General features: G+C 48.7%; 1 protein-coding gene and 1 non-coding gene across 3 annotated transcripts in view; one reads left to right on the top strand and one right to left on the bottom strand.

The window, feature by feature from the left end:
- Tbc1d22a (TBC1 domain family, member 22a) overlaps window positions 1–2,564 on the bottom strand; it is a 284,093-nt gene extending 281,529 nt beyond the window's left edge. The window contains exon 1 of one of the 2 annotated variants that reach the window (XM_006520833.3): window positions 2,339–2,564. In XM_006520833.3, the coding sequence (XP_006520896.1) occupies window positions 2,339–2,400 (62 nt within the window). In that variant the 5' untranslated portion in view covers window positions 2,401–2,564. The remainder of the gene's footprint in view (window positions 1–2,338) is intronic. The other variant, NM_145476.2, reaches the window with a different exon arrangement.
- Window positions 2,565–4,317: 1,753 nt separating this feature from the next.
- Gm22818 lies at window positions 4,318–4,421 on the top strand. Its single transcript, XR_003951740.1, has one exon. It is a non-coding gene; the product is annotated as a U6 spliceosomal RNA (small nuclear RNA).
- Window positions 4,422–15,133: the final 10,712 nt, after the last annotated feature.

Below are 15,133 nucleotides of genomic sequence, written 5' to 3'. Positions count from 1 at the left end.
CCTCTCCCCTGTGCAGTCCTCAGCAGCATCCTCCAGCAGGTCACAGGACTCCTCATCAGTGCATGGGAGCTGCTCTCAAAAGTGCCTGATATGCAACCCAGCAAGAAAGCCGAGAGGAAAGAAGGCTGGCTTTGGTAATGTGGGGTCACACCAAAGAGACTGGGACTGTGTCAGTTTCCTGTGACATCCGTAGTAGCCTAAGGAGGTGGAAATGTTTCCCCTCCTTCGGTCGTGAAACCACAATATCAGCAGATTGTGCTGTCTGTGAGGGCCATTTCCCGCCACGTCCAGCTTCTGGTGGTTCCCGGCAATCCCAGTTTTGACTTGTAAACACATCATTGCAATCTCTGCTTCCATCTTTGCATGGTCATGCCCCCTACTTCTGTCTCTCCTCTGTATATGAAGTTCCATGTTCTTACGGGAACCAGAGACTGAATGAGGGCCTCCCCATTGCTCAGTAATGTCTACAGAGATCCTGCTTCCAAGCAAGGTCACGGTCACAGTCACAGTAAAATATTAGGAATGTTACTGTCTAGCCCAGTATGAAGACAAACTACCACACCAGGTATAGTGACTTGTATACTCGGGAGAATGAGGCAGGAGGGTCAGAAGCTCAGGGCCAGCCTGCACTATAAATGAGACCCTAGCTCAAAAAATAAAAAATAAAAAATGCACTATCAAGAGACAGTATTTAATGGAAAGGGTCAATGAATTCTACAACTCCATACAGCAACTCCATTATTTTTAAATCTCAGTTGACTCTTAACAATAAATTACAGCTCATACTTAAGAAGAACTGAGGCCGGGCAGTGGTGGTACCCGCCTTTAATCCCAGCACTTGGGAAGTGGGGGCAGGCTGATTTCTAAGTTCCAGGCTAGCCTGGTCTACAGAGTGAGTTCCAGGACAGGGTTTCTCTGTCTTGGAAAAGGAGGAGGAGGAGGAGGAGGAGGAGGAGGAGGAGGAGGAGGAGGAGGAAGAGGAGGAGGAGGAGGAGGAAGAGGAGGAGGAGAAGGAGAAGGAGAAGGAGAAGGAGAAGGAGAAGGAGAAGGAGAAGGAGAAGGAGGAGAAGAAGAAGAAGAAGAAGAAGGAGGAGGAGGAGGAGGAGGAGGAGGAGGAGGAGGAGGAGGAGGAAGAAGAAGAACTGAGTCTCGAGATGTGAAGGCAACAACAGAAGTCACACTGCCACATGCTTCTGTTTATCTGGCACTAGGCTCAACGTGTTTATCCCTGTCACAGTAGGACCTTCTACTCATCATAAACTATAATAATAGCTTTTATAAAAGTTCTTAACTATTCAAGCAAGCCCAGTCCAGGTCCTGTAAAAAATACAGTGTCTGGGTACCTCTGAGGACTTCCTCCATCTCCCAAGTCACTGTGGCCCAGCAGTCAGTAACCCGTGCCAAGCCCCAGCCACTTTGAAAAGCACATTTTGTGGTTGAATACAGTGGATATCCGAGTTTACAAATTTAACATTCACACAATGGTGTCTCTTAGGAAGCACAGGAAGACAGACCATTTTCCGAGCTCACGAATGGTTCTACTTAAGTTACCTCAATGTCAAAACCTTCAGGACTGGAGAGGTGGCTAATGTTAGAATCTTAAATTTCATATCTGAGACTTTGGCTAGAAAACAGAATAAACTATGTTTGAAATCTTGTGATGGAGTTTTCTGAAATACATTTCCGGGTACTGTCTCTTCACTCCCTAAGACCTAGAGAGGCATCAGGCCACATAACCAATCACAGAAGGACTTTGGAGCTCGATAGCTTCCAGACTGCACCCAGGTGTTTTTATTATTATTCTGTGTTTCCTGTTGCTGTCAAAAGACCGGTGTCCAGAGGCCAGAAGGTGGGACCACAGAAATTCACAAGGCGCTTCCACGCTCAAAGGAAAAGCATCAGCCCACATGTGACAGACGAAAACCCAAGTGCTCAAACCACTATGCACCCCGAAGAGACCGACCTCCCCTGCAGGCACTGCCTCTCCCTGGCCAGTTTCCTGACTCAACCAAACTCTCCAGGGCATGACCTGGGTCAGTTTCTTCCAGCTTCCCCAGGGAGTCATGGAGTTTCGCAGGAGAGAACCTGCCTGCCAGGCTCTGGAAGCACTTGGGGCAGCTCCTCGTCCTCCTTGCTCATTGGTACGGCCACTGTCACCTTTCATTTCCCACACGCCCACTGCCGACCCCGACTCCCCTAGCCCCTCACATAGCCCAACAGTCTCCTAGGAGCCAGGTTCTCCTCCCCAGACTCCTACGCCACCCGCACTGCAACGGGACAGCACGGCCACCTGACCTCTGACCCCTGACCCCGACCGGGTCCTCCCCGTCACACCCACCTGCCCGGGACCTTGCTGTTGCTGCGCTTCCAGAACTGCTTCCTGGCCCCGTCGCTGGCCATGGCCGCTCCTCATCCCTCAGATCCGCAACCCTGACACCCGAGAGCGGTCGGCCACACCTCCAGCGGCCCTCTCCTGTGCCCCGGCGGCCCCCTCAGAGACACCAGGACTCCGAAGCGTAGAGCCGAGAGGCGCTTCCGCCTCCGTCCGGAAGTTGTGACTCGGCGATTCCGGAAGTCCCGCCTTCGTTTCGGGCAGTGCTTGACGCCATGAGAAGGCGACGCTGGGATATGTGCGTGGCTGTAGCGCAGGGAGGAAAGCGGAGTCTGCGAGCTGCGTATGTTCTGGCGGCGCTGAGAGCGCTCGGGTCGAGCGGCACGGACTGAGGTCTCTGGATCCCGGCCTCTGATCCCCGGCCATGAACTCCGGAGCCGCGTGCGTCTGGGGTCCGAGTCGGTCTTATTTGCTCGCAGCCAACCAGCAAGTACCGAGAACCAGAAGGAGCACAGGCAGATCGGGACCCTGCTGCGGGCGGACAGGCGAGCGGGAGGATGGAGAGCTTCTCCCGCTGTAGTGTGGTCCAAGCCTCATCGCCAGGGCATTGACCCCGGATCAGTAAACACTGCACAGTGAGGTGAAGGAAGCGACTTCCACCGGAGCACATCTGAAGCGATGGCGGGGATCTGCCTGGGCTTCAGCTGAAAAACGAATAGGCACGGAGACACGAAGACTTCATCTTGCCGGCGCTTGCGTGCTTCCAAGACCGCAGTAAAGTGTGCTTAATTGTAAGATACATTCAAGATCCAAAAATCTTAATACGGAAATGTTAATTATAAGTTTACATTAAATGATACTTTATATATATTGGGTTCTGTAGAATATATTGTTATGTTTACTTTCACTTTTTGCTGTGTAGTGTAGCTACTTGAAATTACTTACGTGATTGGTGTAAAATTTCTATGATCTTAGACTCAAGGGTGAGAGGCTGGCATCTCAGGCCGGAGCTTTAGTGAAACACTGGTAATGCCAACTTGTGGCCTTTACTACTGAGAAACATATTCACGACAGCTGTCTCGTGCACTTTTTCTGCTTTTGATATGGTCTTCCTGTTTAACCCAGGCCCTGACTATATTCTCAAGACCCAGACTTCTAGACATATTGAAAGTGGTGTTGGGTTAGCACATGGTGGATGCAAGAAATCACACTAAAGAACCTTATATAGCTTAGCCCAGTTGTATGCCAGACTTATCCTCAGTACTCAGAGCAGGGTCAATGGCCTAGAGCCCTGTATCTCAACTTTGTTCCCATTCTTTAAGAGTAAAGCCTTCTGCAGCTCCTTTTAGACTGCAGCAGCTACCTGACTCCACTTTGACTCTGCAGAAAGGGGTGGCACCTGTTCCTCTTCATTTCCTGCACAGCCGGAGCCTTAGGAACTGAAATAGTACATCCCAAATGTTTGCTGTCTGGATGACAATACCGGGCTCTCTAGGAATCCCTTTTGACACAAGCATAGAAACTTCAGGAAATACCAGGGACAATGTCAACAGGTCCTAGGTGACCCCTTCAGGCACAACTTATGGAACATAGCCTTGGCTTCTCCTTGGAATCCTACTTCTAATAATCCTTAGAATTTGAGAGACCTAGCAAAACTAAGATTAATAATCATGTCCTAGCACTGCCTCGAGAGCTCTTTGAAATAAAACTTTAGTGGTACATAGCTATGGCCCAGCTTCTCAAGAGGGAGGCAGGAGAATGGAAATTAAAAATTGGGTGCTATGGGGCTGGTGAGATGGCTCAGTGGGTAAGAGCACCCGACTGCTCTTCTGAAGGTCCGAAGTTCAAATCCCAGCAACCACATGGTGGCTCACAACCACCCGTAATGAGATCTGATGCCCTCTTCTGGTGTGTCTGAAGACAGCTACAGTGTACTTACATATAATAAATAAATAAATCTAAAAAAAAAAAAAAAAAAAAATTGGGTGCTCACTTCAGTGGTATACCTACTAAAATTGGAATAATACAGAGATTAGCATGGTCCTTACAAAAGGATGACACACAAACCGGTAATATGTTCGTGTGTGTGTGTGTGTGTGTGTGTGTGTGTGTGTGTGTGTGTGTGTGTTAGGCAGCAGCCAGTAGTCAACCCTAGATGTCTATGTAGACATGGTGGGAAATGGCCCTCACAGACAGCACAATCTGCTGACATCTTGGTTTCAGGACCCAAAAAGGGGAAACATTTCCACCTCCTTAGGCTACTACGGATGTCACAGGAAACTGACACAGTCCCAGTCTCTTCGGTGTGACCCCACATTACCAAAGCCAGCCTTCTTTCCTCTCGGCTTTCTTGCTGGGTTGCATATCAGGCACTTTTGAGAGCAGCTCCCATGTTACAGAGCTGATGAGGAGTCCTGTGACCTGCTGGAGGATGCTGCTGAGGACTGCACAGGGGAGAGGCAGGGCGCTGATGAGAGCCTGTGCAGCCTCTGTGCTGCGTGCAAGTCCTGTAGCCCTCCCCCAGGGTAGTGTTTCTGGTTTTGGTGACAGTCTGGAAGTCTCCCTGAAGGAGAGTGTGCAGAGGTGTGCCCCATTCCTTCCTGAGTTGTTCAGTGTAGGTTTGTCTCACCTACAGCCCCAGATACTTGAGAGGCGGGATGGGAGGATCAGACCAGCCAGGAACACAGCCAGGCTCTGTCTTCCTCTCCACTCGGGCGAGAAGTTAGACACAGCAGTCGGACCACAGCCTCCCGTCTTTGATTCCTGTGGCTTACCAACTTACTTACCTCTTACTCTACCTGCTCTCATCAATTGCCTAGGCTTCTAGGGACTCTCCCTTTCTCTGCCCACCCAGCACGGACGTTCTAGGGCACACCAGGATTCTACATGATGCTAGGGATGCAAACCCAGGTCCATATGCTTATGCCACAGACAGACACTTTCTATGAGCCACCTCACCACCCCAGTGTATCATGTTTTTTAAATAAAACCTGAGCATCATTGGCATAGGTGTATAATCCCAGCCATCAGAGGCTGCAGATAAAAGATCCTCAAGTTTAAGATCAGCTTGGGGTTTATAAGGAGACCTCTGAAAAGAATTAAAATATGCATAGTAAAGGCTGGGGACTTAGTGGTAACAATGCTTACCTAGCATATGTGTGTGGTGCCAGGAGGTGGGGAAGTCTTAAAATCCTCCCCTAGTGGAGTTCTAGAAGGCCATAGGGGCCAGGCCTGGTGGCATAAGCCTTTAATACCAGCACTTGGGAGGCAGAGACAGGAGGATCTCAGTAAGTTTAAAACCAACCTGGTCTACATAGACCCTGACTCAAAAAAAAAAAAAAAAAAAAAGTAGGCTCCAGAGCTCGATTCCTAATCTCAGCCATAAGACCTCACCAAGGATAGGGTCCCAGTAGCCTCAAGAGTCTCCTTCAGGCAATATCAAAGCCAGTCCTCTCCAGCTTAGTCTGGTCTATGCAAAGATTGAAAAAGCAAGGAGCCAACAGGAGTAGGAGGAAGAGTAGAGCAGAAGAAAGAAAGAAAATGTTGTGTAAGAGCACAGAGAGAATCCACTGCAGAGACAGGCTAGGTGTGACAATGGTGCCCTAAATTCAGCCGTCCGCAGCCGCTGTAGGCTTTCCTGCATACTGACTTGGGGGCAAGGAGTGAAGCCAAGATTACATCTGTCTGCATCCCAAGGTTATGTCCGGTCTGTGTCGTCTCACTCAGACACTATACTAAAGAATGAGACAGACTGGTTGAAAGGCCAGGGGCAAACAACCCCCTAGTAATCGGGGCCAGCACTATCATGACTGACAGTCACCAAGACAAAGCCAAGGTAGGGAGTATTTAGAAATGGCTGTAGGAAGGGCAGAAATGGGATTCAAAAGGAGAATGTAGGAAGATAGGTTTAAAAGTTACAGCAGTGTGGGGTTGGGATTGGGACCTGTGCAAGAACCAGACTGGACAGAGTCCCAAATGCCTGAGGTAAGAAATCTGTTCAGATGGAACTGTTTGAGGAGGAAGACAGAGCCTGGCTGTGTTCCTCAGGCTACTCTGATCCTCCCACTCCCCCTCTCAAGTATATCAGACTCTAGGTGAGGCAAACAGTTGCTGCTCAGTAGCTGTAAGAGGTGCAGACAAGCAGATGAAAAGCAGGAGTACACTGCTTGACAAGGAAAAGACTGAAGACAACTGCAAAGGCCAAGACAGATGAAAATGTGGGTTTGTAAACAGACAAGCTTCCATGACCTGCAGGAGGGTCGTTCAAGTGCATTCGATAACTCCGACCCTTTAAAATTCTCTAGTAGATAAAGATACTGTGCAACTCAGCAATTTCCCTCAGGTTATACGCCCTGGAGCGGAGAACCCAGCTCTGCAAGGAAAAGAGTGTTCATTTCATTTTCCCTCCTAGTGGAGGTGGGGGTGGGAAGAAAAGCAATCAAAATGTCATCTGCAGAAGAATTGACAAACGAGTTTCCCCGCTAGAAAACTCTGGTAATAAAAAATAAATTCACTTTTACAGACATCAACATTAATTTCACACGGTTGAGAGAAAAGGCTATAATGGATGCATGTGGCACAATACCGTTTAGTAGTGCTCTGTTTTATTAATACCATTTTTTTTAAAGCATGAGAATGCTAAAAGCCAAATCCAGAGGAGTGTTTGCCCTCTGGGTGTTGAAACAATAATCAGAAAATTCATAGGTTTCCTTGTGCTGTCATGATAGTATCTTAAAGCAGACTATTGTCAGGTGCTTGTGACAGTCTGTGTGGTTTTTCCGCATCTATGATCTTTGCATGTACATTAGCGTGTGTCTAAGCTCCTGCTCTGCTCTGCACTGAGCTGCTGTGAACTCCGGGGTGAGGCAGATTATTCAAACAATGCAGTCAAGAAACGGCAGGGTTCACTGGGAGGCTGGAGGAATGAGGAGGGAGGTCGCACTGGGTCTCTTGTGACCAGGACTTGAGGCTGTGTAGGTGAGACAGCACAAAATGCAAGGAACATCATCGGTTAAGGAAAGAGATGAATCGAGAACCAGTGGGTAACACAGGTCTCAGTGTGATGGCTGGGAGGCCGAGCTGAATGGCCATCCCAGCGCTCCTTCCCACTCCCCAGCTTTGACGCTCACTCCTTCTTCCCTCTCTCCCTTTCTTCCCACTCCTGTGAAGTTCCTTGAGCCTTGAGGACAATAGACTAACTCAGACGTTTCCTTTAGGCCTGAGTACTCAATAGTCTGAGTTGTTCTGAGTCTCTGAATTGACTGTTGCCTACTGCAAAGAGAGGCGATAAACATCAATGTTTAAAAGGCAGTTTGATAACAGGCCCTTTTAGCAAGACAGCCGCAGTAGGTTTTTCCCTTAGGGCCTATGACCTCCCAGGCTATGGACTTTTGACCAGGCATGAATTCCCTCCTGTGTAACAGGCTTCAGATCTCATTTTTAAAGTGGCTGATTAGCCCACACCACTCTTGCACGACTTGCCTGGCAGATCGGGTACCATAGCATTCAGGGTCCACCTGTGGCAGAGCCTGGGATGTTCAGCACCGTTCCTCCTTAGCACTGACTGTCGTGTTCTCTGACCAAGAACTGCAAACAAGATCAGAAGCTCTGATTCACCCAAGGTCCCTCAGAGACGTAGCCACCTACATCTGCTCCACAGGAGCTGGCAAACTTTTGTGGCAGCTGCCCAGTAAGAAGATGGTTCTGTTTGGAAGTGAGATGTCCCTCACAGGCTGCTGTATGTAAATCCTTCATCCCCAGCTGCTGTTGGCTTTAGGGAAATGGGAAACCTTTAGGAAGTGGGGCCTCAGTCGGAGAAGCATATCACTGGGGGTACACTTTAAGAAATTAGCTTGGCCCAAGCTCTCTCTGCTTCCTAGCTGCCTATAAAATGTAATCAGACTGGGACCACTCCTACTGTACCCTCTCAAGTCACCAATCAAAATAAATCCTTCCTCCCTGAAATTACGTGTTCTTCTCACTACAAGAGCAAAGCGGGAAGCATGTGGTGAAGACTGGGTGTGTTAAATGTTTGTCGAGAATACAGTTGAATGTCGGGCGTGGTGGCACGCCTTTAATCCCAGCACTTGGGAGGCAGAGGCAGGTGGATTTCTGAGTTCGAGGCCAGCCTGGTCTACAGAGTGAGTTCCAGGACAGCCAGGGCTACACAGAGAAACCCTGTCTCGAAAAACCAAAAAAAAAAAAAAAAAAAAAAAACAGTTGAAATGAAAAAAATATGTGTGTGTGTATGTGTGTGTGTGTGTGTGTGTGTGTGTGTGTGTGTGTGTGTGTGTGTGTGTGTAGCATATCTGAAGAGGAGTTAATATACACAAACCTTGTAAGTAAGAAGATCAAAAATTCCATACAGAGGTCTGGAGAGATGACTCAGCTGTTAAGAGCACTGACTGCTCTTCCAGAGGTCCTGAGTTCAAATCCTAGCAACCACTTGGTGGCTCGCAACCATCTGTAATGGAATCCCTCTTCTGGTGTGTCTGAAGACAGCAACAGTGTACTCATATACATAAAATGAACATATTTTATACATATTTTTAATTCATATAGGAAATAGATACAATTTTTATAATTAAGTATGTGTTTTAAGAAAAGCAAAATTAATCAAGACATTTTAAAAGGAAATACAAATTGTAAACAAAAACAGGACACATGGCACAAACCTGTAATGTCAACACCCAAGAAGCAGAAACAGGAGGATCTGGAGTTCAGCCTGAGCTGCACAAAAGGAGACTTTAAAAATTAATAGAAGGGCCTGGAGAGATGGCTCAGCAGTTAAGAGCACTGACTGTTCTTCCAAAGGTTCTGAGTTCAATTCCCAGCAACCACATGGTGGCTCACAACCATCTGTAATAGGAACTGATGCCCTCCTATGGTGTGTCTGAAGTCAGTGACAGTATGCTCATAATAAATAAATCTTTTAAAAGAATTAATAGAAAATACATGAAATAGCATTCATCTCTAGATTGACAAAGATGAAAAAGAGTGAAGTATAGCCACGTACCCAAGAGACTGAGACAAAAGGATTGCAGGATCAAGGCCAGCATGTAAAACTTAGCAAGACCCTGTCTCAAAATTTTAAAGTTTAAACATTAAAAGGACTGTGGATATAATTCTAGATAGGATGATTACCTACCAGGCTTGAGAGCCCAAGTTCAACCCCCTCCCCCCGCCCCAGTAACAGAATAGGTGTGGACATATATGCCTTTAATCACAGCACTTGGGGAGGCAGGTGGATTTCTGTGAGTTCAAGGCCAGCCTGATCTACATAGAGAGTTCCAGGACAGCCGGGGCTACATAACAAGACCCATTCTCCAAACAAATATTCTTCAGTGAAACACATACCCATGCACACATGTGCGTGCACACACATACACACACACATACACACGACGTGGCTGAGAAGCATCAGAGTCAGTGAGAGTGTAAACCAGGTCCACATTTCTACAGTGCCATTTGACAAACCGAATGAGTGCAGAACTCTACAAACGTACAAACTTTTCTCACTTCAGCATCTAGGCGTTTACCCTACAGAACTGGGCAAAGAGACACACATCTTCAGTGCCATCTCTACCACTATTGAAAACTGAAAAATGACAGTCATACGTCCGACTGTAAAAGCAGTGGGCTAAATGAACTGCGACACAGCTGCCGGTGCAGGGCAGAGTAACCCTCAAAACAAAAACCCTGTCTCAAAAAGTAAAAAGAAGGCTGGGATACAGTTCTGTGGCTGAGCAGGATATCAGTATTCACGAGGGCCTAGGTCACTAGAAGAATAGAAATAATTTATGGGCTACTATTCATTGGAAAGACACATTTCCATCTTTTGTTAGATTGCATTATACATGTAGACTGAGAAGATTCTAGACTTCCACTGTATGAGTTAAAATGTTTCCAGATGAACAAAACATACACTGACTTAAACAATTACAGGAAGTTACTGGTTGAGCAATGGAAAAAAAAAATTGGAATAAGTCACACTTTGGATATAGCCAGCCCAGGCTGCAGGTCCACTTAGGAACCAGGCTCTTGCCTCTGGCCTCCTTCCGGTGGTAATAAATGCTGCAAACTGGCTTCCCTCATTATCATAGGATGGCTGCCAGTACCCAGTGAAGCGGCAGGCATTCTAGTTCAGAGCCACTAGGAGCTTGCTGTGTAGTAATGAATCCAGTCCTAAGCCAGGCGTGGTCACGCCCAGGTGGATACCTGCACTGCCTGGCTTCAGTTTAGATACCAGTTGTCTCTGTATCTACATGTTCCACGTCTGACTTTTGATTATCTTTTCCTAAGTAGAACAGTATGACAACTACCTCATAGATTTGCATGGTATTGGGTGTTACATAAGCTATGACTAAAGTCCATGGGAAGGTATGTGTAGGCTCTGTGCAAATACTGTACTCTGTGCTCACGCCACAGGTGTCCACATACATGTAGAGCCCAAGCCAAATATCTTGTCCAGTCCCTCTACACCTTTTTTTTTTTTGAAACAGAATCTCTCACTGAACTTCGGACACACTGATTTGGCTAGAGTAACCAGCAAACACTAGGAACCCCTGTCACTACCTCCCCAGCCGTGGAGTTACAGACATGGACCACTGTGCCCAGTTTTTTTATATGTGCAGCAAACACATTGCTAAGTAAGCCATTTCTCTAGCCACGTTCTTTTATATAACAGATGGACTGACCTGACACATCTGATAATTGAGGGGGGAGGGAATCTATAGTCTCCAAGATTGGCTGAACTTGCCATCCCTACAGCAATCACTCTGATTGGCTTATACCACTCACCCCTGGACAAGGCTTAGGGGCAGACCTTTTCTATCCCCCTAGTCCACTAAAATGCAGGGCTTTCTGGAAGATGGATGACCATTCAAATCAACTTCTAAAAGCACCTTAGTGTTAATAGTCCTGCCTGGGCTGAAGGTTAGCTAAGGGCAAGTTATTTATCAGGATACATGTACTATATTGCCAGTATATCTTACAAAGCCTGCCTTGCGTGATCACTCATCAGTTTTACTATGGTGAAGCTTTCCCATAGCAGAAGCTAGCCATGCCTCTTTTTATTTATTTTATTTTATGTGTATGGGTGGTTTGCCTACATACATGACTGTGCACCATGCACATGCAGTTCCCGTGGAGGCCAGAAGAGGGCATTGGATTCCCAGGAAGTGGAGTTACAGACTCTGAGCCACTATGAGGGTGCAGGAAATCCAACAGAAAAACAGCCAGTGCTCTTAACTGCTAGGCTGTCTCTCCAGCTGTTTTAGTTAGGGTTCTATTGCTGTGAAAAAACACCATGACCAAGACAACTCTTACAAAGGACAACATTTAACTGGGGCTGACTTGCAGTTTCAGAGGTTCAGTCCATTATCATCCTGGCAGGAAGTATGGCAGCATCCAGGCAGACATGGTGCTGGAGAAGCCCAGTTCTACATCTTGATCTGAAGGCAGCCAGGAGGAGATTATCTTACCCACTGAGAGAAGCCTGAACATAGAAACCTCAAAGCCCACCCCAACAATGACACACCTCCTCCAACAAGGCCACGCCTTCTATAACTTGGCCCACACTTCCTACTAGTGCAACTCCCCATGGGCCAAGCATTCAAACACTTGGGGGGGGGGGGCAAACCTATTCAAACCACTACACCAGCCCATTGTAATCTCCTCATGTCAGCATCCCCTTGTTCCCAGTGAGGTTGGTTCACTGCGATTTCTGCAAGTGGGGTTTGAAGAGTTCCAGCCTTTGAGGTGTCTGATAGTTTGTCTATTTTCAATTCATAAGATATTTAAATTGTCTTATTGCAAAACAAAGAGGGTCCAGGGCAGAGATGCTGGATGGATGTATCTGATACATTGAACAAGCTGGGACAACCAGGGGACTTTCAGGATGAATGTATCACACAAGTGGACAGGTAAGTCAGAAAGAGTTCCCTGGCAGCAGAGAGAGCACCGCGAGAGCGTCTGTCCAGGCGCTGCACACCCTGGCTCTGGTGAGCAAGCCCCTCCGACCCCATGCACACGGCTCCTTAGTGTTGTCTCGGTCTCATTGGCCCCAGGGTTTTCCGGAGTGACACCTGGAGAAGCAGTGAGTGTCTGACACTGTGAGTTGTCCCCAAAGGCAGCAACTGTCAAATGGGAGGCTCAGAGTGCAGGAGGGGGCGGGGACTAGGTTCCTCCATTTGCGCAGGAGAGGGAGAACAAACCCGCACGCATGCGCGACAGGAGAAAGGAAAGAAAACTTCAGTGGAGCTTTTGCCACTTGGATCCAACTCTTCCTGAGCCCTTCTCTCCTTGCTCTTAATTACAGGAAAATGTTACAATGACCTTGATGACACACAGTGCAGCTGGGAAGAGGCCCTGGAGGCCAACCCTGGGCAGGCTCCACCCTCGCTCTCTCCAGCTTCCTGCTTCCTGGCCCCCTTTCATCCTTGAGCTGCTGTGGTCTTCACATCTCTGGGTACTGAAGAAGAGAACAGACTCCTAGGGGGGGGAAGCACCCAGCCTCCACAGCTTCTGCAACCCCAGGGCTGTTGACAGAGGCCATGACCCTGTGACTCAGGCCAGGGTCAGTCCTGCAGCTGTCCCTCCCTCTCTTGCTGCTAGATGAAGGATTGGGCTAAGGGCAGCCTACCACCAGGGAAGAGCACTATCCAGAAAGAATGAGTGTCTTAGGCTGCCTGGGGTGGAGCTGCTCAATAAGAAAATGTGTTGGAGATGAGGAGCCTTGGCAGTGTCAAGGAGCCCCATGGAAGCAGGACCTCTTATGCCTGCATGGAACCCAAAGTCCTCCCTTAACCAGTTTTCTGGTTCTTAGAGACAGGGTTTCGCTGTAGAGCAGGCTGGCCCCGAACTCACAGAGCTCTGCCCTGCCTCTACCTCCTGAGTGCTGGGATTAAACATATGTGCCACCACCGCCAGGCTCCTAACCATCTTTGCTTCCCTCTCCTGACCCTCACAAGGCAGTGGGAGGGTGGGAGGTTGGGGAAGTTACTGCTAAGCATATCCACTTTGGATGCCAAGCCCTGTGTGGAAGGGATTGGCCAGCAGATAGCCCACTATGGCAGGCAAAGGACTCATCTCCAGCAGGGAACTGGACCCCTTGAGTAGAGGCTGCCATACGGTCTGTTATCCTCACTGCTCGTTCTGCATCTAGCAAGTCCTCAGACGGACTGTGTCTGAAACCCAGCTCCTCGTTCTAGCCTCACAGTTCTGGCTAGGTGGATAGCCCAGCAGGCGACAACCTTCCTCACAGTGTCTCTGGTCAGCAGCAGGCTGGATGTTCAGAGCATGCTCATCAAATAAACTAGACCCAGAAGGCTATAGAGCCACAGAAGCCTTGTCCCAAAGCACAGGACACTCTTGGCCCTTCCTGATCCTACCACCCAGTTTACAGTGGAGGGGTGAAAGGGTCAGAGTCAGGTCTTCAGGTTCTTCTGGGGTGAGAAGAATGGGCTTAGCTCAGGGCTGGGTCTTGTCCTTTCTGGTGCAGACTTGGTAGTGTTGGGAGGGGGTGGGGAAGTGGCCTGGGCTTCACCTTTCCAGCCTATAAATTGAGGATTATGGTTTCTGCCCCGCCCAACCCACAGACCTTCTGTCGAGATCTGGGGGAGGCAGATGAGTGGGGTGGGGCGGGGGGAGAACTGGAGTAGAGAGGGGAGAGGTTAAAGGGAACAGAGAGCTGAGTCAGAGCCTCCTCTTTTTTTTAAAGCCGAAATTGAGCAACTAGATAGATCCTCAACCCTAGGCTACCCACTGTGGGTTCTCAGCTCAGGGCTCCTTCCTAAGGGCTGTCAAAGCTGGAATGTGGTTTGCAGGCAGCAGGCAGATGCCAGGGAGGACGTGGCAGACAGAGCCGGAGCTGGGCTTGAGAGCACGCCCTGCCCACTTCCTTATTTTTCTCTCTGACTCCTGTCAGTCACTGGCCCCAGATGCTGCTATTGCCTGTCCCAGCCACAGCTGGTTTTCCAACCTGCCAAGGGTCCTGCCCATGGCACAGCAGGGACTATGCAAACCAAGGGAGAGGACCCTGACTCCCACCAGCTTCCCCCAGGAATCTCTCCCCACCATGACGGCCCATTCTTCTCCAGAGACGTGTGGCCCATCACACAATGGTAGCTCAAGAACCATCAGTGGCTCTGGGTGTCTATGGGACACCAGGACTGCTGTTAGGTTCAGACTTCTCAGAGGGTTCCTTCTTTTTCTCCCTTTGCCCAGTCCTCTCTGCATTGACTCCAGGATCCTTTCAACCTGTTGCTGAGACCCCTGGAGCCCCACAGCCCCAGGGTTTCCAACCCCCATTTCCAAGGCTCATTTCTCCAGTTTGTGCTTTCCACCGGATGCTTTCCTGTCCCGAGTGCCAGTTGACTTGATGATGTCTTTCTGGGGCATGTGTAGGATCCCAGAGCTGTCTCTTAGGTGGCCCAAGCTTCATGGGACTCAAGCATATCCTAGTCAGCCTCTCTCTGAGCCTAACCACACCCATCTGTAAAAGAGGGAACCTGCTCCATCTTGCATACCTCATAAGTAAAAATCAAAGAAGCAATAACTGGGGAATTGCCCTGGTGAGATGCAGTCTCCTGACAAGTCCTGGGACTGGACTTTACTTAGCACAAAGGCAACTCAACAAACATCTCTTCCAAGAAGGATTCTGAGAATCTGTAGGACTGAGGGTCCCCAGTACCAGACAGATCCTCCTCAAGTCCGTGAGCGATCCGATGGCACCATGCCAGGCTCAGTCCCACTTCCTTAAGGCACAATGCACGGGTGATTGGTCACAGAGGATTCCTGCCC

The sequence above is a fragment of the Mus musculus genome, chromosome 15, assembly GCF_000001635.26.
Source record: "Mus musculus strain C57BL/6J chromosome 15, GRCm38.p6 C57BL/6J".
In the NCBI taxonomy this organism is placed as follows: Eukaryota; Metazoa; Chordata; class Mammalia; order Rodentia; family Muridae; genus Mus; species Mus musculus.
The sequence above is the reverse complement of the archived record's forward strand: the minus strand, read 5'-3'. Positions and strand labels throughout refer to the sequence as shown.